The 25,352-nt window shown below is 42.2% G+C and overlaps 1 protein-coding gene across 10 annotated transcripts in view; it reads left to right on the forward strand.

Moving 5' to 3' along the window:
* Window positions 1-25,352, forward strand: part of LOC136666513 (cytosolic carboxypeptidase 6-like) — a 416,314-nt gene that overhangs the window by 38,025 nt on the left and 352,937 nt on the right. For all 10 annotated transcript variants that reach the window (XM_066644737.1, XM_066644734.1, XM_066644730.1 and 7 more), the window contains one exon: window positions 15,702-15,826. In XM_066644737.1, the coding sequence (XP_066500834.1) occupies window positions 15,702-15,826 (125 nt within the window). The remainder of the gene's footprint in view (window positions 1-15,701; window positions 15,827-25,352) is intronic.

Raw genomic sequence — 25,352 nt, forward strand, 5'->3', positions numbered from 1 at the left:
TGCCAGGAAAGTTACCAGGCCCTGGTTGTGAATTGAATAATCTGTGGCAAGTGTGTGTTCATGCTGCAGAGCGAGGCAGGCAGGCGAATGGCTATCTCAAAAGTACACAAGCAAATGAAACAGGTGATAATGCAGCCTGACATTCTCCCCGTTGCCCTCGGTTACCTTTCATCAGAGCAGAGTCCTATGGTCCAAATGCTGCTGGTCTCTGCTGATTGGAGCGTGAGCCACAGCTCTGGCTGATTGCTGATTATACAGATACATACATGCATGGAAATGCCATGGAGGACACATACATCCCATGAAGACATATATATGTGGCTCAATTGTGCATTACATGTTGTTTGTTTTTAGTTACTTTCTGTGTGTGTGTGTATACTTCTTCTTTATGTATATAAAGCTTGAATCTGTCTGACAAAATCACAAAGAAAAATGTCCTTTGTTCTCAATGAACAACACTATTGTATTTTGTAAATATAAACATATTAAAATTGTATGCCTGTAAATTATATTCTTTCATTCACACACACAGACACACACACACATCAGGCAGAGTTCCAGTGTATATACAGCTTACCTTATGCTCTGCTGTAAAGAGCTTGCTTAAACAGCCACACTTTAAATCCTATAGTAAATTCCCACCTTAAGCTACTTAGTTTAGAAACTAATTCATACCCAAAGTCTCTGCTTGTGAATGTGACACATGCTTCAATTAGCACACTCCACATACACTTCCCAGCACTTTATAATGGGCTGTATGGGAATGAATAGCACACACAGGCTTTACACCTTTTATTTGACAGTTATTAGTGTGAGATTTACTCATGGCACAACTTCTTCTTTAAAGCAAATAAAATCTGTCAGGCTAAAGTTGGACATCAACCCCCATTAGACGAGACTCAAAAATATTAGGGCTGCTCTGAATTTCCATAGGTTAGAATAGCTCTGGATTTCTGATGGCTATTAAACGAGTTGTCTCACAGTACGCCATGCAGTGTCATACCACAGAACAGCAGACAGTGTAAAGCAATACCACACTAAACAAATCTCAGTGCGAGTCCTTATAAACATCAAGCGTTTATATATATATATATATATATATATATATATATATATATATATAAAATTTGTTTAGTTTGTATATAAAATTGTTAATTGATATTACATTTTCCTTTGTAAATATAATGGAATACATCTTACAACATTATTTAGTAAATAATTCATTGTGGGAGGCATGGTGGTGCAGCAGTTAATGTTACAGTCACACAGCTCCTGGAGGTTGTGGGTTCCAGTCCCACTCTGTGTGACTGACGGTGAGGAGTTTGTTGTGTTCTCCCTGTGTGTGCATGGGTTTCCTCCGGGTGCTCCGGTTTCCATCCACAGTCTATAAACGCACATTGGTAGATGGATTGGTGACTCAAAAAGTATCCATAGGGTGAATGTGTGAGTGTGTGTTACCTTGTGAAGGTATGGCGCCCCCTCCGGGGCGTGATCCTGCCTTGCACCCAATGATTCTGGGTAGGCTCCGGACCCACCGCGACCCTGAACTGGATGAGCTATTGAGCTAATACTGTCTGCTGAATCCAAAGTGTGTGTATACCGGCGTTTAGCTTCTATTTGACAGTTATAAGCAGCTGTTAGTTATAAGCAGTTGCCACTATATGGACCATGCCACCATTCCCTAACTCTGTGTGTGTGTATATATATAATGTCTGTGTGTGTCTGTATTTTTACTTGACTGTCTGGTTCCATGCTTGTAAGGTCAATTAAACGAACCCTCTACTCCTGAGATTATGTGACATAGGGGTCAAGTGGTGTAGGCTAGTTTTTAAACTCGTAAATGAATCGGTGGCAATTGTCTTATAAAGTAGCTTTTACCATATTCCCACAGTATGTTTCATTTGTCTGTGAAATTATTCTTTATCCTAATATTCTTTTTTACTATGGAGAGATGGTGAACGTGAGGTTTTCTGTAAACTCTTCAACATGTTCAGGGTTGCAAGTGCTTCCTCCTAGACAAGTGATGTCAGCCATCCATCTGGTTTCACACGGCTGCTAATGCAATATCACCGGACAACCCAGCGTGCTGGAGGAGAGCCCAAAGTACCTAGGCCTGGCACAACAGCTGACAGACATGCGTATAGGCTGGTACCATGCCGTTTGATTGGGGGGGGGCATCCCACCACCACCACCACCACCATCCAGAGGGTGAAGCTAATTTAGTTCTCACACTTGGCAATCCGTACAGTGCCTGGGCATGTTTGACCCCCAAGGTCTGACTATTTGACTAGTGTGATTGCTCCGATTGCTCCCGGATGAAGAGATGGGCCCAGGCTCTGTTCAGTTGGGTTTGACCATACTGTGTGAGAGTGTGATCACTAACCATGCTTGAGTACAGAATTTGAACGCGATGTCAATATTGTGATACTCAGTGTAAACAAACATAGCAGCAACCGGATCACTCTGGTCTACTGGGCAGTGTTTGCTGGAACATGCTTCAGTGCAAAGCAGGCAGCTAAGGTGTGTTTCATTTAATTTGATTTATTGCATTGTAGTATGTGAAATGTAGGAATAGAGACGTTATATTCATATTTGAATATAGATTTTTTTCAAAATGTGGTGCTAATTTCTTGCCTTAAAGTATCATAATGATATGTTAGCTTTATGCTTTTGTAAATTTCAGAGCGGCTCCCTTGTGAATTCTCAAGCCAGGACTAAAGACACATGGCAGCAGCAAATAATAATAATAATAAAAAAAAGGTCTTGCAGGTGAAAATGTCTCCACACAGAGCTGTGTTGCGGTACATTGCTCTGTGAACATGTTGCACTCTGATGATGGAGTAATCCATTTCCCCCAGCAGCTCTCCTGATGCCGTAAACACTCTCGCCAGGCAGACGTGTCATTCTTCATCCCAGCCAAGGACACCCAGCTTGGGAAAACGGCGAGGATTTGTAACGCTTTTGCGTTTTGTGTGCTTCCTTCTATTCCTCTCTCTTTTTCTGCCCCTCCCTTCCCAAACTGCTCCTCTGTTTATTTTGCTGATTTATTTAAAGCGTTATCCTTGAGATGAAGTGCACTGATGTGTCAGGTTTTGTTTGCTATCTCACATTTATATGCCTGGAATATGTTTGCAAACCGACGTGCAGAAATAGAGCAGAATTTTTGATAGAAATGCATTTGGTTTTGGTTACAGGCAGTTGCTCAGGAGTAAACAAAATTGAAATGTGCCCTACATATTTGTCAGGGTGTGTGGTCGAAGAAATGGAAGAGGTTTATGTCGTTTTTGTATATGAGCAGTCTGACTGGAAGCGTGCAGATAAAGAATGTTGTGCAGAAGAGCTCTCGTTTTTCCCTCCAAAGGAGCTGTTATTAGTCCCGATTTGCAAACATACTCCGCTGTGGGCTTTGGTTCTCGCACCCTTCAGTACACGCTATTATCATTAGATGCACATTGGATATTCCAGTTTGACCATGTCCTTTGTCAAGGTTATTTTTCTCTTCACATTTCTCCGGTCCTGAATATTACAAATCTTCTTTTTGAGCAAAGCCAGTGTCTAAAATTGACCTGAATGAACATCATTTGTCTAATTTTGCCCAAGACAGTTCATGGCATCAAGAGAAACTGTAAATGTACTTTGAAGAGGCGCTAGTGGAGATGTTTCAGTAAGAATATTTGTTTCCTCAAACCTCTTGAAAAGCTTCTTTGAGAGGGTTTGAAAAGGCCTCTGCAGAGCTGGTCTTCATCAGAAAAGCAATTTGAGACTGCCCACTGGCTGTGAACCAGGGCCATTTTAAGTGTGTGAGCACTCTACTTCTAATGAGAGCGAAACTTTGCATCTGTCCTTTGAAGAGGGTTTCTGTCTGCTCTCTGCTCTTGGCTTTCTCTGCTGAGTCCAGTGCTTCCTGCGGAGCCTGAAAGCCTGCTTGGCCAAAGCCACTGTCCATGCTTTTATTTTCCTTTTACGTTAAGACACTTTGTTAATTAATATGTCAAATTATGAATCTAAGTCTCTCTTGTTAAGTACATTTACTTGAGGATTAGTGGTAGGGTTGGATTGGCTCTGGCTATTTTTTTAAACAGCTTTTGCCTTTTTTTTTTTTCCCTTTTCTTTTCTTTTTTATTTTTTTTACATTTTGACTTTGTTATATATATTTATCCCTCTATTGCTTAATTTTGTTTAAGTAATTGCACTATGTTGTGTACTGTGGGCCAGAGTGCTTCCAGAAGGAGAGCGAGAAGATAGAGCATTGGTACTCTGCCAAGGCTTTTGAATAGCTTTCAGTGGAAGCTTTTTCCTTCCCTTTTTCTTTTTTTTTTCTTCCCCCATCGCATAAAGCTGGCAGTGCATTGACAGTGGGAGCACTTTGTGTAATTCCCCAGACTGAAAAGCTGTTTCACAATGAGAGATTTCCGTCCCTGTTGCTCCCGACAGGCAGGGGCGGTCTCACCGGGATTCTGCAGGCAACTCGCTCTTTGCTGGCTAAACTCCTCTGCCTCAGCTGCTGTATTATCTGGCCCTGCGCCACAGCACTGACCAGACACGAGTCCCACAAGCCAAAAGGACACAAACTGTGATTTTATAACCACGGCACGACTCAGCAGTACTTACTAGACAAGACATCGGTGAACTGTTGGACTCAAGTGTAGTGTGATTACTTCGGCCTGATCTTGTTGTACTGCTGAGGAGTTGCTGCTACTGCAAGCATTATGACTGAGCCGAGTGTGAGAAGATAGTCTGTGTAAAGAAAGAATTCAGTAGGAAGCCTTGCTGTTGCGGAACATTGATTGCTCATGCTATTTGTCAGCAGTATGCTTTTAGGTCAGAATTTGATGCATAATTGTGCTTGTTGGATGCCACCATGTCATAAGGATGTGTACCTACTAAAACCCAATCAGTATTGTGCTCCGGTTTCCTCCCACGTTCCAAAAACACATGTTGGTAGGTGGATTGGTGACTCAAAGTGTCCATAGGTGTGAGTGAATATGTGAGTATGTGTTGTCCTGTGAAAGATTGGCAGCCCCCTCCATGGGTGCCTCGTGCCCAGTGATTCTGGTCAGGCTCCGGACCCACCGCGACCCTGAACTTGATAAGTGGTAACAGACAATGACTGAACAAATTTTATGGAGCTAAATTACTGATAATCTTGATGAACTGGAGCCCCGTCCAGGGTGTGTTCCTGTCTTGCATCAATGATTCTGGGTAGATTCAGACCTGAAGCAACTTTTGATTATTCAGTTTTAAATTATGAAGTCCATATAAAACGGTCTGTTCTCAATCAAATTTCTTGAACTATTAAAGTAGAAACCGACAAAGTCTTAATACAGTTAATGTGACCCACAGGATGAAGCTTTCCACAGTTGTTGTTTATGGTTTTGGTTTCTGATATTTCTGTTTGCAGATTCTTACTCATCTCCCATGGAGAGTTCTGCATGTGCCCGAGTGTCTCACCTTTACACCGAGAACTTACTGTTCACCTGCCTCTCAGTAACACTTTATCAGAACACATCTTAACACATTTACGGCATTTTTATTCTGGTGTTGTCCAAAAGGGTCCTCCTTTTTAGTCTTGGTTCCTGTCAAAGTTACTTCCTCATGTTTTGAGGGAGATTTTCCTTTCCACTGTGGCATCGGCTTGTTTACTTCAGGCTAGGACCCGGAATCCTGTAAAGCTGCTTTGTGACTCTAACCAGCTGTAAAAAGGACTCCATAAATAAAACTGAATTTAATTGGAGCAACAGAGAAGTGCAGCTGCTAGTTTCACTGTCACATAGATCCAGGGTCCTGGGTTTGTGGGTTCAGTCCCACCTTGAATGGAGCTTGGTGTGTTTTCACAGTGTCTGTGTGGCTTCCTCTGGGTTCTCCGGTGTCCTCTCACAGTCCCAGAACACTTGTTGATGAGTGAAATGAGTGATTCTAGACTCCAGATCCACTGGGACCCTGAACAGGATAAATCGGTTGAAGACAAATCATGAATTAATTACATTTGATTCAGTTGAATTATTAACTCTTATGGGTGGCACGGTGGCGCAGCAGGTAGTGTTGCAGTCACTCAGCTCCAGAGACCTGGGGGTTGTGGGTTCAAGTCTCGCTCCGGGTGACTGTCTGTGAGGAGTTTGGTGTGTTCCCCCTGTGTCTGCGTGGGTTTCCTCCGGGTGCTCTGGTTTCCTCCCACAGTCCAAAAACATGTTGGTAGGTGGATTGGTGACTCAAAAGTGTCTGTAGGTGTGAGTGTGTGTCACCCTGTGAAGGACTGTAGCCCCTTCCAAGGTGTGTTCCTGCCTTGTGCCCGATGATTTCGGGTAGGTTACAGACAATGAATGAGTGAATAACTGTTAAGTCTTGCTTATTTTAAGAAGTTACTATTGGTTAGAACATGTTAGCCGCATGCTAATTGTTAAGTGCCTGTATTTTGGGCTCATATTTACCAGTGCAGTCTATATATCGATATTAAGCACTAACATGTGAACAGGACACCATTCATTCCTCAAAAAGAAAGGCTTTTCTGGTGGTTTTCTTCATGTCAAGATGGTTCTAGTGTAAGCAAAGCCACTAATTGTAGGCGGTGTATTGGTGTAGGCTTTGCCAATATGGAACAGTCTGATGCTCTATTGATTGAAAATATATTTTGGGCAGTAGTATGTACATGGTCTGGGACTGTGTGCATGTCGCACTGAGCTGAAAGTGAACAGCACAAACAGTTCACACTCTGTGACATTTCATTCCACCCCGTAGTGAAAGCTTTCCCTTCCTCCTGCTCCTGTGACCTATGGATGTTGCAGTGGATTTCTCAGCCTTGTGTGTGCCTCTGCCTTTCTCCACTTCCATCCCAGTGTTCCTGAACTCATTACAGGCCAATCAGCCCCGGGCAGGCGAGTGTGCCCCTGCAGGGAGACCCAGCTGTAAATAAGCAGGAGTGCAGGCTCCCTGATAGCGCCGTACCAGGCACGATAACGGCTACTCTTAGCAGCACTGTTGACCTCCTCACTGCTAGCTTGCCAAGGACTCTCCAACTCCTTCTGTTTTTATCTTCAGACCCTCTGCAGGAATGATTATTCTTATTGCTGAGAGAGAGAGAGAGAGAGAGAGAGAGAGAGAGAAAGAGAGAGAGAGAGAGAGAACTGCAAGGATGATGCAAAAACAAAACAGACCAAAAGGAAAAAAAAAATACAAAGGGACAGGACCTGGGTGTTGTTTTGCTGCCAGAGACTCTCTTGTCCTTTGTGGGCCTCCAAATAATTAACTTGTAGAAAGATAGCATGAAATTGGAACTGACTGCTTTTTAGCCACTGAGGGGTCTAACACCGCACAACTCATGAAACAATACGACATGCAACAAAAAGAGAAACAAGACGAAGAAACCAACTAAGACACAGTCAAAATATTAACTTTAGGAAGTGATTCATTAGCCATCATTAGCACAGATTCCTGGAAATTAGATAAATGGTTTTGACGGCAGCTGTGGAAGAGCTCTGTGGAAGGCTTTTCCAGTCTGCCTACAGTCGTCTGGAGCTCCAGAACAGAGAGCGTGTTTCATGGCTGAGATCGATAATACAATTTAGTAAATTTCACAGTGAATGGCTCCCTGTGACCTACCAACTGTTATGAAATGAACATACTTGCTTTGGGCACTTCTTCTCCAAAAGGAAAAAAAAAAATAGCGGTGCGAGGGCAGAGGGAACATTTGAACCTTTTCAAATTCATTGGCCTCTTTATCATTGGTGCCAAGCGTGTGGGCTGGAGACCATACTGGGGTCCTTAGGCACCATGCGGCTCCATTTTTGCCTGATAGTTTCTGTTGGTGAGAGCGTTCAATATCCTCCAAGAATATAGATGCTAGACACTTAGTTCTTTTCCATTTCTTTCCCCATTTCATTTTTGATAAAAATGCTAATGTGCATGATTATTTCACTATTTAGTGCCATTTTAATGACAGCCTAGTGATTTGGTGACATTCTGTAATTGATGTCATTAATTAGTATCCACTGCCCTCTGAGATCAGAGCTGGCATTTCTGCATAACGCAGCTCATCTAATCCCACGCTGCACTGGAGGACTTTATGATTTATGATTTATGTCCATCTCCAGGCACTCCCAGTTCTGACACCTGTTACAGGGTTCCTCAAAGTTAGAGGTCATGGCTCTAATCTGGTCCAGATTTAACGATAAAAATGTGGCCAATTGAGGGGGGGCAGGAGAACAGATTGATGTTGCCACGGTGACTCTTTGCCTTTAGACTTTCTGTAGGAGAGAAAAAAAAAACGCAAGGACAGAGTTTGGCTTGAGGTCCAGAGGCAGACAGCCTTTTCCTGGGGTTTGAATCAATTCCAGCTTTATCAGTCGTCTGTGTCCTGGAATTCTCACCCGCGGGAACAGCCGATGTGTTTTCCAATAATGGAAGTGAGCACATTGCAAAAATACATTTAGGAGGTGGCCATGCTACCATGTCCCCTCTAATTTCCCATGCAGCTTGTAACAACAGGTGACAGCTCGTATAGAGGCTGAGGGATGTCTGTGGCCACTGCCTTTATTTTTGTCTAGTTTCTGACAGACTCTTTCTCTCTCTCTCTCTCTCTCACTCCCAGCTTATACTTAGCATTACAAGATGGTCATTTAATAGGTGAGGATAATGAAAATCTCACTTAGCCCTGTGACCTTCTGAAATTCTGAAATTCAGTACTGACATTCAGGGCCAAATATAAGCAGCTGGCCTCATCAGTATGTGTGAACTAATACATATGCGTTTCTAAAATCTATACTAGTGATGTACTCTTCAAACTTAGTTTTATGTGCTGTTCACGTAATGCTTCTTGCGTAGATTATAATTTGATGTTGTCACTAAATTACATTTGCTTACTACGCTTAACACTCATCACTAATTTACAGTGATTTACACTTACGGAATGAGTTATTAAATGAAAATATTTAAATATAAAAAAGACAAAAAAAAAAACAAACCAAAACAAAACAAAACAAAAAAAACAACGCAACAGGTAATCAACAGGTATGTTAGCATCCAGCACATTTATATCTCAAAGAACAGGGACTGTGCTTAATTGAGATGTAAAATTCTGTCTTTGTAGCGTGGTCATTAGGTTTTGAAACAGATCAAAATGATGGACAGTTGGACATGTTTTTTTTTTTCGTACTGTTCCATTCTTTTCATGTGATTACATGTTAAGCTTAGCTTCCAAAAAGCTTCTCTCTCTCTCTCACTCTGTCTCTCACTCTCTCTCTGTCTCTCTCTCTCTCTCTCTCTCTCTCACTCTCTCTCTCTCTCTCACTCTCTCTCACTCTCTCTCTCACTCTGTCTCTCACTCTCTCTCACTCTGTCTCTCTCTCTCTTTCACTCTGTCTCTCTCTCTCTCACTCTCTCTCTTTTTCACTCTGTCTCTCTCTCTCTCTCACTCTCTTTGTCTCGTTTTAGGAATGTCAGTGTGTAGACCTGATTCTAGGCTCCGGGCAGTGCTAGACTGCAGGCTGTACCATTCTCCATTGTACCAGATGAGCAGTGTGACTGGCCTGGCTTGTAGCACTGTAATGGGATTAGTTTAGCTGTCTTCTCCCCGTGTGTGTCCATGTAGGAGTGGCCCAGCCCAGTGCCACAAATCGAGTGAAATGCTTTTTAGCAAAACAGCTCTGCACTAAGCCCTATGATGAATGCTAATAATGCTCCTTTAAAGTCCAGTTTGTCTTTTTTTTTTAATTAATTAATTAATTATTTTTGGTAAGAGCCCCACTTTCAGCTCGTGTTAAAGCATATGATATCACTTAATAATAAACATCTGCGTGAAACACCTGGAAATGGAGAGTAACCTCCTCTTTTTAAAACCACCCACAATAAATCCATACTTGTGCATGGCTAGTGTACCTGAGGAAAACTAAAACTGTGTTTACCGCCCTCTTTTACATAATGGGGTTAACCACATGAGAGTACACATGAACTCATGCACTCGCACTCACACAATATCTCAGATGATCAAGCCTCCCACTCTCTCCTCCATATTGAATTTTTTATTCTAGCTTGTTGATAGAGGGCAGAATTAACTTCTTGCAAATGAGAAAGTATTTCTGGCCCAGAGTCTCTGTGCAGTGTGTAATTCTGTAAAGTGAAAACAGGCAGCGAAAACAACAGCGTCTATTCCCTCAGAAGCCTGTGCAGCCCTCCGCTGGGCTAAGCTCTAACACTTATTTGTTGAAAACCCAATTTGTTAAATCCAAAGCACTGCATGTGTTTTCTCCTAATGCCTGATGATTAATATGGTGTGTAACCGGTGAAGACTCCTTTGAGGAAGTATGTAGATAGGAGTCTCAAGTGGAGTTGAATTATAGTTTGGAAAGGAATTTGTGTCTCTTTTTTTCTGTGCTCCTTTCTCTTTCTACTTCACGCACTCACACAAGCACATCTCTAGAAGCACAGCTTCTTAAACCACACCTTAAAATCCAGTCATAGATTATTCCATCTTTTATTATGCATTGAGTTTTCTGTGTTGTCAGTGCACTGTCTAGCAAAATAGCATTTGTTTTATTTTTTCTTCCATGCTACGAAGACTGGACCTCTCCTCTCCCTTCCTATTTATTTTGCTTAAGCAGTGAGCGATGCAGCGTTGATTACAGCTCATCATAGAGCGACTCTGGAGTCAGGCACCATAAAATTAAAACTGAAATCAATGGTGTATCCGTATCTACTCCTCTCAAGCTGAACTAGATGTGTAGCCTCGAGGCCTTGTATGCCTTCCCCTTCTTTCAAAAAAAAAAAAAAAAAAAAAAAAAAAAAAAACTTTCACTAAAACTGTCATTGCCCAGATACCATGGTCAGCAACTCGCTACAGCACACGCTGTCCGTGGTCCTGAAAAGTCAAATGACTGTGATCTGTCTGTGCAGAGGGGATGTACAGCATGCTTTAATAGGTTTTTTTTTTCTGTGCTAAGGGCAAGTGTAAGTGGGAAGATTTACTGTACTTCCATTAACGGTTCCACTTCTCGATCACGCCGCAAGGGATGCTTTACCTGATTCAGTGTAATCCCTCTGGGTAGCACACATTCCTCCAACTTTAGATTAGTATTGAGCAAAGAAGGTGTATTTAAAATGCAGCAGAACCTCTCTCGTTATCCGAGGCAGTTTTTCTCTTTAGAGACAAAAGACACGATTTCCATACGGCTGGTCTGAATAGATTGACTCTACATGGGTTACCCTCTTGAACCCACGTTAAGCCTAACCTGAGATTCTGAAAGAATTTCTACTGTTTTTCCAGACTACCCTTTTTTCAGGACTAGGGTTTAATATGAGTTAAAAGTAGAGCCATGATATGTGAGCAAATTAATATTTCCAGCGTTTTAGCAAATGCTTTCATCGGCCCTTTCTAAACGCGGCCTTGTAAAGTTTTATAAAACAGATACAGTATATCACCTTTCTATTGAACCTACAGTTTGTTGGGCACCAAGTGCTGATACCCATTATCTGATTCCATAAGCAGTTTAAATGGTTAATGTGCTGGAATGGAAAGTGATGGATTACAAGGCACATCTGTGTGGAACAGCTGTGGCCACCAGTCCACCGTTTTCTAGCTCTGCATCCACAGCTGGCCATGTTTCCTCTCATTGATTCTACAGAGGACTTCATCTTCTCTGATTATGAATCTCTCTCTGTCATTCTCCCTCTTTTCCTGCCTCTTATTCACACTCTCCCTCTCTCTCTCTCTCTGTCTTTTCCTTGCTTGCTTTCTTCTGACCCTTGCTTGCCTTTCTCTCATATCCTTGCCCTTGTCCTCCTTCCTGCCTCACTTCTTCTTGCTTTCTTTCATTCTCTGCCTCTCTTTGCCTTCGTCTTGCAGTGTCTGCCTCTGCTATTGGTCTGTTGATGTGTATGGCTCAGAATGATATAAAAATTACATGTAAGAGTAGTAAAACAGATGTTCCTTTTGGTGTGAAGTGTGTTTTGCTCGCCTCTGCTCGGCCGTAGGGAGGTGTTCTCAGTGCTGCATGTTTCAGTCTGTCATTCATATTTAGATATGAAGAGGAATGTGGAATAGCAATACATCTTGCTCCAGCAGAACTTGCCCTGGAGGTTTTAGGCTCTGCAACCGATTTCATTAATCTAGATACCTCATTTGAAGCGGTATACCGGCTCTCTCTCTCTCTCTCTCTCTCTCTCTCACTCACTCACTCACTCACTCACACACACACACACACACACACACACACACACTCACTCACACACACACACACACACACACACACACACACACACACAAACAAACTCAATTCACTTACCACGCTGCTCTGAATGTATCGATCTTAGTATATTATATCCAAGACCTAATTCAATTTTGTTCAGCCGTGTGTCATGTTTGAGTTACACAGGAGTGTATCCATTTCATTTGGATATGTTTAAAAGGTCATTCATTGACCTTTGTCATAGCTGTCTGGTAATCTATAGACTTATCTGCCAGCCACTCCTTTTGCAGTCAGTTGTATTCACGGTCTCTGTGCTAGAGCACTGGCTCCAGCTCTGATCAGACAAAGCGCCAATATTCATTTAATCTGACAAGCATTTTCCAAATCTTCCCTACAAATGGAATGAAAGACTAATCCTGATTGACAGAAATGCATAGATTAGCCTAAAGAAAGTCATCCAAATTGACCGCTGTGAATGAGTTGTTGCAGTAATTCAATGTTAAGGGTCCTTCCCATTGCATACTGAGTTGCATTTCATCTGTCCTGTGGAGATTTCCTCCACATGTTTACAAACAGCTTCAGAAACATATGAAGGACAAGTTCTGTGCCAGTCATTCAGAGTGTGGGAAGAGTTCTTGTGGAAGTTTTTGGGGGATTTGTTGTGTGTGTATTGTGTGAATTCTGGTTGGAGTGTACACTCACTGTGTGTTTGCAGTGTCTGTGAGAAGTTTGGCGAAGTGCAGGGAGTGTGTGTATGTGTCTGTCTGTGTGTGTGTGTGTGTGTGTGTGTGTGGCTAGTGGCTAAGCGGCTGTTGGCTGACAGAAGGGCAGCGCTGTGTTCCTCTCAGTTCTGACTGTGTGGTGGTCACCCCATCTGTCAGTAATTAGCTCTGAGCTACCTGCCACCAGGTGGTGTCTTCAACACTTTGTCCCCAGGATGCGGATGGCATTTTCCCCACACCCTTATGGATCACCTGTCCACAGGACTGACCATTAGGTTCCTTCCATTAGGAGTGGAATGCTATGCATATTTTCAGATTGTGATTCAACTTCGATATCAGAAAACAACAAGTTTTCATTATTTAAATCATCCATTTTGCAGGCCTCTACTTTTTTTTAGGAATAGGGTTAAATAATGTTCAATGGGAATCATAAGTGGTTTATTTGTTCTTTCAACTTATCAACTGTATATGTATATTTACTTAACTCTAGCTTGGTACAATCTATAACACATATTTTAAGGTTAAAAACTTAGACATCAGTATAAACAGCTTTTACAGATAGTTTGTTCATGGGGCGGCACGGTGTCGCAGTCACACAGCTCCAGGGGCCTGGAGGTTGTGGGTTCGATTCCCGCTCCGGGTGACTGTCTGTGAGGAGTTGGTGTGTTCTCCCTGAGTCTGCGTGGGTTTCCTCCTGGTGCTCCGGTTTCTTCCCACAGGCCAAAAACACACGTTGGTGTTGTCTGTGTGTGTGAGTGAATGTATGAGTGTGTGTGCTGCCCTGTGAAGGACTGGCGCCCCCTCCAGGGTGTATTCCTGCCTTGCACCCAATGATTCCAGGTAGGCTCTGGACCCACCGTGACCCTGAACTGGATAAGCGCTTACAGATAATGGATGGATGGATGGATAGTTTGTTCATAACTTGACACAGTTCCCTGGGGTCTTGAGACATCTGTGACATGCTTTGGATCAAAACAATGTTCTCCCCCTGTGTACACAGCCCTGTTCGGAATGACCCATTTAAGCGCCTCTTCCTTTAAATGAGAAAAGGCTCCAGCTCTGTTTATCATGAGAACCCACGAGTGAGGAACACAAGCTCAGGAATTTTAGCCGTTTCCACTTGGTTTTCTTTCATAATCAGTGCTCTTATTTCTCTGTTTGTGTTTTCACATAATAAGAGGTGGAAACACCAGTCACAGTGCAGAGACTTTAGTATTGTCCTGTAATATTGAAGCAGCACATTTTATCCCTATGGCTTTGGCAGCCTGCAAAAAACAGACTGTGTTAAGGCATGGGAGGTATTATAGTATGTCCAAACAAAATGACATTAATATAGCCTGAACGTTGAATATAGCCTAGAAAATGGTGGGCTGGGGGAGTGAAGAAAAAGTGCTCTCTCCTACATCAACTTCCATGGCTTAAGTGCCCTTGAGAGTAGAGCCTGACCTCCAAATGCTTCAGGTTTGTCTGTGCTCACTGCCCCTAATCACTAATGTGTGCAGGTTGTGTGCCACAGATGGGTTAAAATGCAAGGTGTACAATGTGTTGTACTGCTGTGCAGTGATGATAAACGCCCACTGCACCTTTAAATAATTTGAAAAATGTATGTGTTCAAACATGGTAGACCTGTTACTGAAATGATTACAATGACTGTCTTTTTTTTTTTATTTGACCTTTTAGTTTTAGACATTATCACACCTGCACTAAAATAACAGAATTGACTTGTTTCTCAGATGTTCCTGAGCTTGCCCACTGTGAACCTTATGCATATACCTGAGGCTTTTAACAGTTTTGGCATTTGGTCTTTTCCCTGATGTGTTGTAAAAGGAGCCAAAGTGCCTTACTTTGGCCTGTTCCTGCTTTTAGAGCATATGAACTTTTATTTCTTGACATTTGACATTGCCGTAGAGCGTACATTACAGAATACTCGCTTTACTGATAAAATACCTTTTTTATGATTTGTTGTTTGTTTGTTTGTTTATGGTTGCCATGTTGAGACTCGTGCTGTTTTTTTTGATCTGCTGCTAAAGCTGTCTCAGTTGTCACCTTAGCGGCCGCCAAATTTCTCTGCTGCCTTCATCCACCCCATCCAGCTTGTGTGTTTGTGTATGTGTGGGAGCCTTCAAAATAGATACAGCTTTCGAAGACAGACAGCATTAATTTACCATTGCTTGTTGGCATGTTGGAGAATACACATACGGTCCTCTGCAAAGGAATATAATATGAAAAAAGTTAGTGGTTTATCTGGACAGTAAGCATTAATTTGTTAATGCTAGAATAAATTCAGTTCATACAACACAAAGGGTAGTGACATAGGTCCAGGTGTCAATACGTCCATCTCCTTTCTCATTCCGGCAACTAAAAATGCAAAGGCTTTGGCCCGAATTGCCACATTCCTCTGGCCCACAGGCTACGAATGGTAGAAAGGTGTCAATACATGCAGTGCATCACAGCTTGTTGTGTATAGGGCTGCTTTGCTGCAGACCCATCTTGACTATCCAAGTGTCTGCGTGGCATGTGAACATCAGGAATGGGCCATGGCGCAATCAAAGTAGATTGCCTGGTCTGATGGATCAAATGTTTAGTTTTTGTTTTCCTCAGGGCAATGTTCTGCTGGAAAACCTTGGATCCTGGCTTTAATGTGAATGTTACATGGAAAATTAGCATCTAAGAATTTGTTGGATTTAGTGTTAAGGCTGATTTGGAAGCATTAAGTCCAAACCAATCTTTTCATATTGTAAACTGTGCAGATGTTTTTGACTGAAGTGATTATAATCTCTCTTTCTGACTCCTTGTCTCTCAGGTAATCTGGGGCGTGTAGACTACATCAGTGAGTTCGAGTTTGACCTCTTCATTCGGCCCGACACATGCAATCCTCGCTTCAGAGTGTGGTTTAACTTTACCGTTGAGCATGTCCGGGAGACACAGGTAGGTCCTAAAACACACACAGTAACCCAGCAAGCAAAGCTCAGAGTGCATTGTAATTAACAGAAATGTGTGTTTCAATAAAGGGCTAACTGAAGAGTCAGTGGTTAACACTGTTTAAAGTAAGCCATGCTTAATGTGCACTGGAACAAAAAAGTAAACTAATCCTAACCTTGTGATGCAGCTTGCACATTTTTTAAAAACCTTTGACAATTACTCAAGCCCTTTGTTGACAAATTCCCTCTTACTCAAACTGACATGTTTCGACGAGTCCTGCAACTTTGGCTGGAACTGTCAGAAAGTTTTGAATGTCATGCAAGATTGAACGACACAACAGATGATGCTTGCTCATTATTTCTGCTTGTTATTATCATATTGATGATATGACAAAAGATTCTCAAACCTCTGCACTAGGGTGACCTGCTCACTGTTCCCAAGGTCCCGAAGGCAGACAGTTTGCCACCTAATGCAATTCTTTATGTGCCCAAATGCTGACATGAATCCTCAGAAGATGTTCTGGTGATGTTTTAAGCGATCTCAAGGCATCTAAAGCTTGAGTCGATATGTCAAATGAATCATAAATCATGGGCATCGACATGAACGTAATAAATCACATTTTATAAGATGGATTCACTCAAATGCCTGGTTGAGACTTTCATCGGTTTAAGCAGGCCTCTTGGTATATGAATTACAGACAGTCAGTGAGGCATTACAGATTTATATTCATATTAATTTACTGTTGTTTCACAAAGGGCTTGGTCTTCAGAAGTGTGCAACAATGTGTGTTCTTTTTGTTTCCGACTGCTTCATAAATTAGCAAATGTTTTTTTTTTTTGTGGCAGCACCCTTTTTGCATCTGACCATTTCATAGCTCAGCTCAGCTATCGGATTGACAATCTTTTGCCTTGTTGCTGAGCTCCAGGACTGTCTCACTCTATTTTCTCTCCTTCTCTTGTTTCCTTGTCAGTGCGTGGACTGCCGATAACCACTGCCGAGCTCAGGGAGCTGCGATTGGTGGGAAGCCATGGTCACATGCCACAGTGATATGTGGGGATAGAGGGCGTGGCTCATGGCCAGTCACTTGACCTGGGCGGATAGGGGTGGGGCTAAGCTGTGCTAAGCTATGGAGGTTGATTGGTGGTGGTGGTGGTGTGTGTGTGTGTGTGTGTGGGGGGGGTGGGCTTACTTTTATTAGCATCAATACAAGCCTCATCAGCTTTTCCATTTCTGTTTAATGGAGAAAATGCAGAGAATTGGATCAAGAAGAGGTCTGCTGGGTGGTCCGGTATACAAGGCTAATGCAAAGTATATGTAGAAAGATGGAAGCGGTGAGCAAGAGAGGGAGCAGAAAATGCGGGACGCTGTAGCTGTCTCCTGTAGCCTGGCTCTATATCGGCCCATCTCCCTGCAGTGCTGTAGTCAGCGCTAATCAAATTTTATGGGCGAGAGATGAATGGGAGCCCTTCGCCGGGAGCCTGATCGATTTTAGGGCCAGATACGCTTCTGCATCCTGCGCCAACAGGATATTTGCTGCTGTGGCAAAACAGAGAAAGAACAGCAAGAAGAGAGAAAGCACACTCTCTCGCTTTCTTTCTCTCTCTCTCACTCACACACACACCCACACACACACACACACACACCCACACACACACAGACACACTACAGGTGGCAAAAGAGAAACATTTACATTATTAGCTTTTGGAGGGGCTTTGTTGATGCTACTCCCTTAGTCTCTTTCTCCCTACTGCCAGCACCTTGCCCCCTCTTCCTAATCTCTCGTCTATCGTTCCAATTTCCGTTTAAAATGAGGGCTAGTGTGAATTTAATCTACTTTAGTAGGAGGAGGTGGGGGATCGTGTTTGTTTGGTGAGGGGTGCGCATGTGTGGGATCACTCTGTACGCTGGCATGTGTGTCTCTGTATATGTGATGTGGTTTTTGATTGGCCAGCATTTGACAGGAAAATAAAAAACAAATAGGGTGAATAATGAAATAGGCAAATAAATAGTTGGGTGTGGGTGTGCGTGTGTGTGTGTGTGTGTGTGTGTATGGGGAAAGCTCTGCACTACAGAGATATCAGGGCCGGCGCAGGGGAGCCGGCTGGAGTGTTTTATCCTCCTAAGCCTGCCAACTCCCAACTCTCGGGCAAGAACAGGGGAATAGGAAACAGTAAAAGCCCGTGATATGGGAAGTGAGATGACCATTTTGAAGGGATGTAAGCTGGTGAAACAGATTTGGTCAGCCTCAATCAGCTTAGCAGCTTTGTGGAAATTGGCTGCGGCATAACGTTTTTATGATGGATGGATGTCTTTTTCCTCCCCCTTCCTGCAAAAAGAAAAAAAAATGTTACCTCCATGCTCTCTCTTTCAAATTTGGGAGGGGGGAGAGAGGGGGTGGGTGGGGGCTGTGGGTTAATTACACCACAACTGGTCGGAGGTGCAATTGAGACTGTAATTGCGTGCTGCACTAGCACGTGCTGATGGAGCCTTTGCTTAAATGATGATCCATACATTTCCCTGTCCCCTGTGCTACGATAAAAATAGTGGTGAAGCAGATTGCACGGCCAGGAAGGAGAATAAGGATTACATTTTATTCGCTGAAACAAAAGGACTTCTCTCAGAGGGATAATGCTAATGTTTGCGTTAGATGTGGAATGAAGGACACTTTATTTTAGTCAAGAGAACATAATGTGAGGAGAGCGCAAGGTTGGAATGCTTAACTTTATTTTGGTCACATTATCACATCTGAATCATACTGGAATTAAGTACACTGTTTGAACACTGAATCTTATTGGAATGTTAGCGCTGATGTTAAGGCAGTCACAATTATTCAATTAAAATCCAGTGACATATTAAAAAAAATTAAATATATTATATTTCCTGTTCCTTATCCCTCAGTTTGCTGTCCAACTCTGTGTGTGTGTGTTTGAGAGAGAAAGAGAGATATGTTATCAGACACATATCAGTGGGGAGTCTTATTTAAAACTGTAAAATGTCTGCCTTTAGCTTGTGCTCTTCAGCTCATGGATCTGCAGGCTCGGCTGCTCGAGCAGAAAAGCACCCCGCTGTAATGCCTGTACTCTAAAAATGGAGGATAAATGTAAAGATGGGGATATTGGAGGTCACCGATATCCGCTAACAGCAGTAATCTGGTTTCAAAGCAGAGCAAGAATCCTGTTTTTCTACAAGCCATTTATCAGTGTGACATGTCATATATTTAGGCTATCTTGGGATATCAGTGATGATAGCGTAGTAAATGTACTCTTTGTTTTGACATATTATGACCATGTGAACACTGATGATAGGGTGTTCTCATCTCAGATACAGATTTGGAGCGAGAAGAAACTGAACCATACATGCTATGGATTTACAGCTCCTTTCTTTTAAAGCAACTGTTGCCAGGTTACTCAAGCTTTACAGAACACTGGCAAAAATCCCATTCACACCCATCAATAAAGAGTTAAGATTTTCAGTGTAATGCTAACATTTCACGTTTCAATTACAGTAACAAGCAGGGCTATGTTGTTGTAGCTCATTGAAATTTGAGCTTTAATTGAGTTTGAAAATCCTGTCTGAACCCAAATATGGAGATACATTCACTTGTTTGATGCCAGCATGGCTGATTAAAAACCCAGACTAGATGTGGGCAGTCAGGTCCTGTTTAAACTTACAAAGGCCATAAACAAATTTGTAACCAGGCATACAATGGATATTTCCTTAGTGAATAAGTAGTACTAGTAATGATCATCATCATCAGTCCCTACACAGCAAATTCAGCAGTGTTACATCAATACTATTAGTGTTAAATTTACATTCAAATTGTTCAAACCTTAACTCTCTCAGTGTTAATATAACACTAATTGTGTTCATTTAATCCTGGCAAATTTGCTGTGCAGCTAGTATTTGGGTGAGTGTGATCTTCTAAGAAATACATTGCCATTGTTATTTCTTGATTTGCATGGTGCATGTTTAATTTCAAGCAGTGCGTTGGATTACCAATGAGTGGGTTGTTGCCTCCAGAAGAGCTGGTGTGGTCTTTGACGTACACCCATTCTGAACGTGTCCAATCTATCTATGTTGGTGCTGTTTTATCTGCAACTTGATGTCTGGTTGTTGTTGACATCTGGCTTGAATTGTGTAATTGTTGATAGTTTTATGAAGTGAGGTCCCCAGGACTTGTCTCAGGCATCACATCTGGAAAGCCTCCAATTTCCATCTTTCAAAATCCATCTTGAGCGGAGTCCAAGTTTCTTTTCCATAGAGAAGGATCAGCATTCAGAAGATGCAGATTTTGGTCATTGTAGAGATGTTCTTCTTACATGGGGACCATTTGAGTGAGGCAAATGCTGTTGTAGCCTGTCTAATTCGGCAAGTGTCTCCTTTGAAGATTCCACTTTCTTCCCTTGGACCAGCAACTCATTGTATTTTAACTCTTACACTTGCTCTATTCATGTGCTTTTGAGGTAAACAAAGACCATCTGTTGTTGTTCATTTGGTAATTTCAGTGTTAATTTTAGGATCTTATGAATGAGTGATAGAGCTTTTGTTGGTGACAGGAAGGTCAGTTGAAATTTTTTTTCCTGTTATTCTCAAACATTATATATAACGTTATTCTCTGAATATATTCTCTGAACATTCTGACTTGATTCTCAGTACCTATACTCCCCCCCTAAAACTCCATTGTAGTACACCATGTTCCTCATCAAAAAATTTCTCATGAAGGTGTCCACTGCAAAGCTGAACAGTAGTGGAGAGGCTACACCTTGGCGGATTCCTTTATCAATAGAAACCTCTTCTGAACTGAACAGATCTGGACTTTACACTTTACGCTTATATTTGCTTTGAGGAGTGTAATGACTTTTTCAGAACATGTTCACTCTCTATTGCACTCCATTGCCTCAATTAAGTTGTCTTATTGAAGACCTTACCCAATAAGGATAGAAGGCATACATGACAATAATTCCAATCTTGTTTGTCACCTTCCTTGTAAATTGACACAATGACAGCTTTCTTTCAGGTGTTTTGTATTTGTTCCTCACACCATATTGTTTGAATGAGGAGATGAAGAGTAGTGAGCAGGATATAACTTCCGGCTTTGTTGATTTCCACTGTGATCTGGTCTACTTCAGCAGAGTTACTGTTTTAAGTGATCAAATAGCTGCGTTCTGTTCTTTAATTGTAGGCTCAGTCACAGCCATTGGCGTTACAGGATGATTAGAAGACTGGTCGGTGGGTCTACTGGTGCTTCTTGGTGTGTGTCCTGATTCTCCAGGTTTTCAAAGAACTTCCGATTTTGCTGGCACTCAGACATTTTACAAATATTCAATCTGCCTTCTTGGTATTGTCGTTTGTCACTTTGGTCTTTCACTTTGGCTTAGGTGTCAGACAGTACAGTAAAGAGTGTAGTTCTCTTGTTTGGACACTGCTTCCTTGACGTCACCTGCAATTTTATTCCAGTACTGATCTTGTATGGTCGTTTTTCCAATTGAGCTGGCGGTAGCGTTTGTTCTTGGGCAACTTTACATGTTTTTCACCTGGCCAAAATATTGAGGTCAGATATCCATACTTGCATTCTGTGCTGGAGATGTGCACATAGGAGTTTGGCACAGTACAGGATCACCCTAGAGATCCCTTTTTGTTCTTCATGTGCATTGTCCAATTTGCACAACACGGGACAGGACAGTTGTCTGCGATCAGCTTCTGTCAGATGTTTCCAGTCCAGTCTGGATTGTTAGTACAGCATATTGGTGATTTTAGACACACTCAGGCCTTCTCATGGTTCAGATTTTTTTCAGAATCAATCTGAATGGCTTTTTGATCAGAATGTAATTCAGTGGAGCCAAATACTTGCTGGAAGCATCACTGTAAGTCAGTTGATGTTTTTGCTAATTTTAGAAATAGGTGTTCCCAATGGTCAAATTGTTTGACGCAGTCTGTTATAGTCTGTCATTTTCCTGCTAGTCCTATCCATGCGAACATAGGCCTTAACATTGCCACCCAGGATGATCACTTTGGCCTGTGGCATTTGATTTAAGGTATGTTGATGATGATTGTTAATATCATCCTTGGTCAGGTCTGAACTGATTTTGCTTGGCAAGTCTTGATAGTGCCATGGAGAGTGAGGACTGCTAGATGGTCCCATATCCATTGGACGGCTATAAGGTTCTTGTTTGTTGGTGGTGGAATAGTATATTCTTAGTTCCTCGCATTAAGAAAAACACTGCAGAAGGAAGAGCCTTTTCTCACAAAGCTCCTCAACTCTGGAATAGCCTTCTGGTTACTGTTCGGGGCTCAGACACGCTTTAAATCTAGACTAAAAACCTACCTTTTCAAACAAGCTTGTGGTTAATCACTACACTTTCAGGTTACTCCTTCTCCACTGCTGTTAGAGCTGGTTTTCATATTATCACTACTTTGTATTAACCCGGTCATACTACCATAGCTACAGCTTTTTTAGTTAGCTTTCTGGTACCCACCAACATACTGTCTGTTGCTGGGTTCTCTTGCCTGACCCATGGAAACTTTTTTTTTTTTTTTTTTTCCACAGGACAATTTTGCCCGTTCTTTACCATAAACCTACTAACCTCTTTATTTTTATTTTTTCCCTTCGTCTGGTTTTCTTTCTCCTGTCTCTCTCATGCTTTGAGACGTCCGGCTGCTCTCCAGGTGTTGCCCTGATCCAGCCCCTGTGTGTCCTGTACAAGATCCTGGCCTTGTCTCATCTACACTATCATGCTTGGCCATGTTGTTTTATCTCAAATTAACTCTGCACCTACTTTTAACTCACACAGAATCACTGACCACCTCCTCCTTCCTCAGACTCATATATCACTAATATTCTACATTCATATTACTATAACCCATTCATCTGTCTTCAGTTCACTTTTACTTCTGTTCTGTTCTCTGTTGTGTCTCCGGTGTCAACCCGAGGAGGATGGGTTCCCCGTATGAGTCTTGGTTTCTTTCAAGGTTTCTTCCTCGTGTGCTGAGGGAGTTTTTCCTTGCCACAGTTGCCTCTGGTTTGCTCATAGGAGGCTTGGACCCGGATCTCTGTAAAGCTGCTTTGTGACGACTTTTTGCTGTGAATAGTGCTATATAAAGAAAATTTGATGATTTGATTTGATATAGTGTCATTTTTCCAGCTATCAAGAGAACAGTGACACTATACTACACCAATGCCAACAAACCAGGTCTGGAACGATAACTGTTCACGTCATCATCCTGATAATGCCACAATCAATACTTTGCAATTAGCAAGTTTATGAATTTCTTTCTAGCTGACACTGTACCCTATTCAGACTTTCTATTCATCAGTGTTGAACTCAAACTTTGAAGTGATGAATTTAGTTTTTGATTTTAGGTTTTTGGCTCCAAGTTCATTTTCAGCATTTTTGGACCATAGTGCTGGTGCATAGGCTGCCCCAGAGGTGGTAGTATTTGTTGAATTCAAGTTTGGTTCAGAAACCATATGGTTTCTCACCTAGTTTCACAGTTTCCGAGTGACCACTTCCAGGATTTGGACAGTCTTTGACGGAGCACTACAGCTGCTCCAAAAAGTTGCTTTAGTGGGCTAAGCATGAATCGGTCAGTTGATGTGTTTTTGATGATACACATAATTAAAGTTTCTTTTAGCCACTACTTGGTCTTTGAATGATAAGTCAAAAGCTGCTATTAGCTGATGTGAGTGAACACAGGAGTGAATAAGGAGCTGGCGTCTTGGAGCTGTATAATGTGAGGAGAAGAAATAGGAAAGTCCCTGACCCATTCGTGAGTGCTGTAATGGATGAGATGCATATTGATTTTTCTTCTGGACTTGGGCGGAGGGTGTGTGCATCTGCGTGTGTATGTGCGAGAGAGAGAGAGAGAATAAGTGAGTATGTTACAGCATGTTGATGAGAGTGTGTGTGTGTGTGTGTTTGTGTGGGTGGGGGGGGTTGTGCTTTGGATAGAGAGAGAGAGAGAACGAGAGCGTGAGTGTTAGTTCCAGGAATGGGCGTGTCTGGCTTGCTTTTGGCCGTGTGTTCTGGGAAGGCTGCTGGAGATTGTGCTGTGTAATATCAGCTCTTTGGCACAGCCCTGCCTCTGCGCCTGCCTCTCCAAAGCTGCATAATGGCCTTTTATCAGCGTGGGCAGTACGAGCCTTCCACACACACACACACTAACTGTGTTTCGACATTTAACCTCTCCAGTGGCCTGGACTGGGCCAGGATCAGGGTGGGGCTGCCAGTGCATCTCTCTGCTCTAAACTACAGAACGAGCAGTGTGTTCAGTGGCTGGGACTTTGGCTGCAGACCTCCAAGGCTTGTGACAGTACTGAGCTTTGGACTGCTACCATTCAAAACATTCGGCATCAAATTTTTTCCCAAATATATTGCACATGTTATTTGTGCGTGCACTATTAAAGTTAATGAACTTATGCTGGCTCAGTCTAGACAAAACAGCTCCTGCATGAACTATTCTTTTCAGACACAAAAAATCCCCCGATGTTCCTATCCAATGTGACAACACAATGCTATCAAAGAAACAACTTGCTGGTGTTCTCAGAACCATGGACACACCATCAAATCTTGGGTTTACCTACATTTGAGATGTAGATGTAGATTTAATTGAGAAGGCGTCTTTTAATAAAAGTAAAGATTTGACTGTTACTACAGTTACTAAGGTTTCTGTGTGTTGTTTGTTTAGTATGAATTGTTTTTTATCTTATGGCATCTTAACTTGTTTTGGTTTTGTTCCATTAAACTACACAAAAGGGAGGCTTACACAGCACTGCATCTTTAACCTGACAAAAAGCAGAAAATACCAGAAGAAATTATGTATAAACATGAACATATTCTCGCTCGTGTTTATCATGTTCCTTTGTTTTCTATTTTCCTTTGAGTGGTTTATGTTTTGAGAATGGCTGTGTATGTCCTTTTAGTCTTTCTCTGTTGTCCACCGTAACCCCCAGTTACAGGGGGATATCTGCAGCCTGTTGAAAAAGAGAACAGATATACGGGAAGTGCCATGACTGGGCTTCAGGTCCTGGGAAGGCCGTTTGGGGATTATACCTGTAATTTAGTTGAAGGAGGCAGTGAGTCATAGACCTCAACGCTGTCATCCAGTCTCTAAGCTCCTGCCTTCACTAAGTCCACTGCCACATGTGCTAAAAAGTCCTGGATATAAAAATATCTGTTTAAAATGGTATCTTACAAATGTGAGTGTTTTAAGTGTGCTGTTGGCAGTAAACTGGAATCCACTCACAGATGTTCTAATTCTGACTTTTAAGATTGATGCGCTTCTGGAGTATACTTTGTTCCTTGCATGAATCAGGCAGCTAATTTGTTTTTATTTACTCAGAATTAAAGCAGTGCTGTCCCAGCTTTTGTTTATGATCTTTCCAAGCCAATGCTAATGTAGCCACACAAGCTGAGTGCTCTATTGAAACAGAGCAGATTGCAGCCATACGATATGGCAGGCCCATTTACAGGGCTGCTGTAAGAGCGGGCTAATGTGGCTAATGTAGTGTGATCTGGCCGGCCTGTTCTAGGAT

Source organism: Hoplias malabaricus, chromosome 14, assembly GCF_029633855.1.
Source record: "Hoplias malabaricus isolate fHopMal1 chromosome 14, fHopMal1.hap1, whole genome shotgun sequence".
Taxonomy (NCBI): Eukaryota; Metazoa; Chordata; class Actinopteri; order Characiformes; family Erythrinidae; genus Hoplias; species Hoplias malabaricus.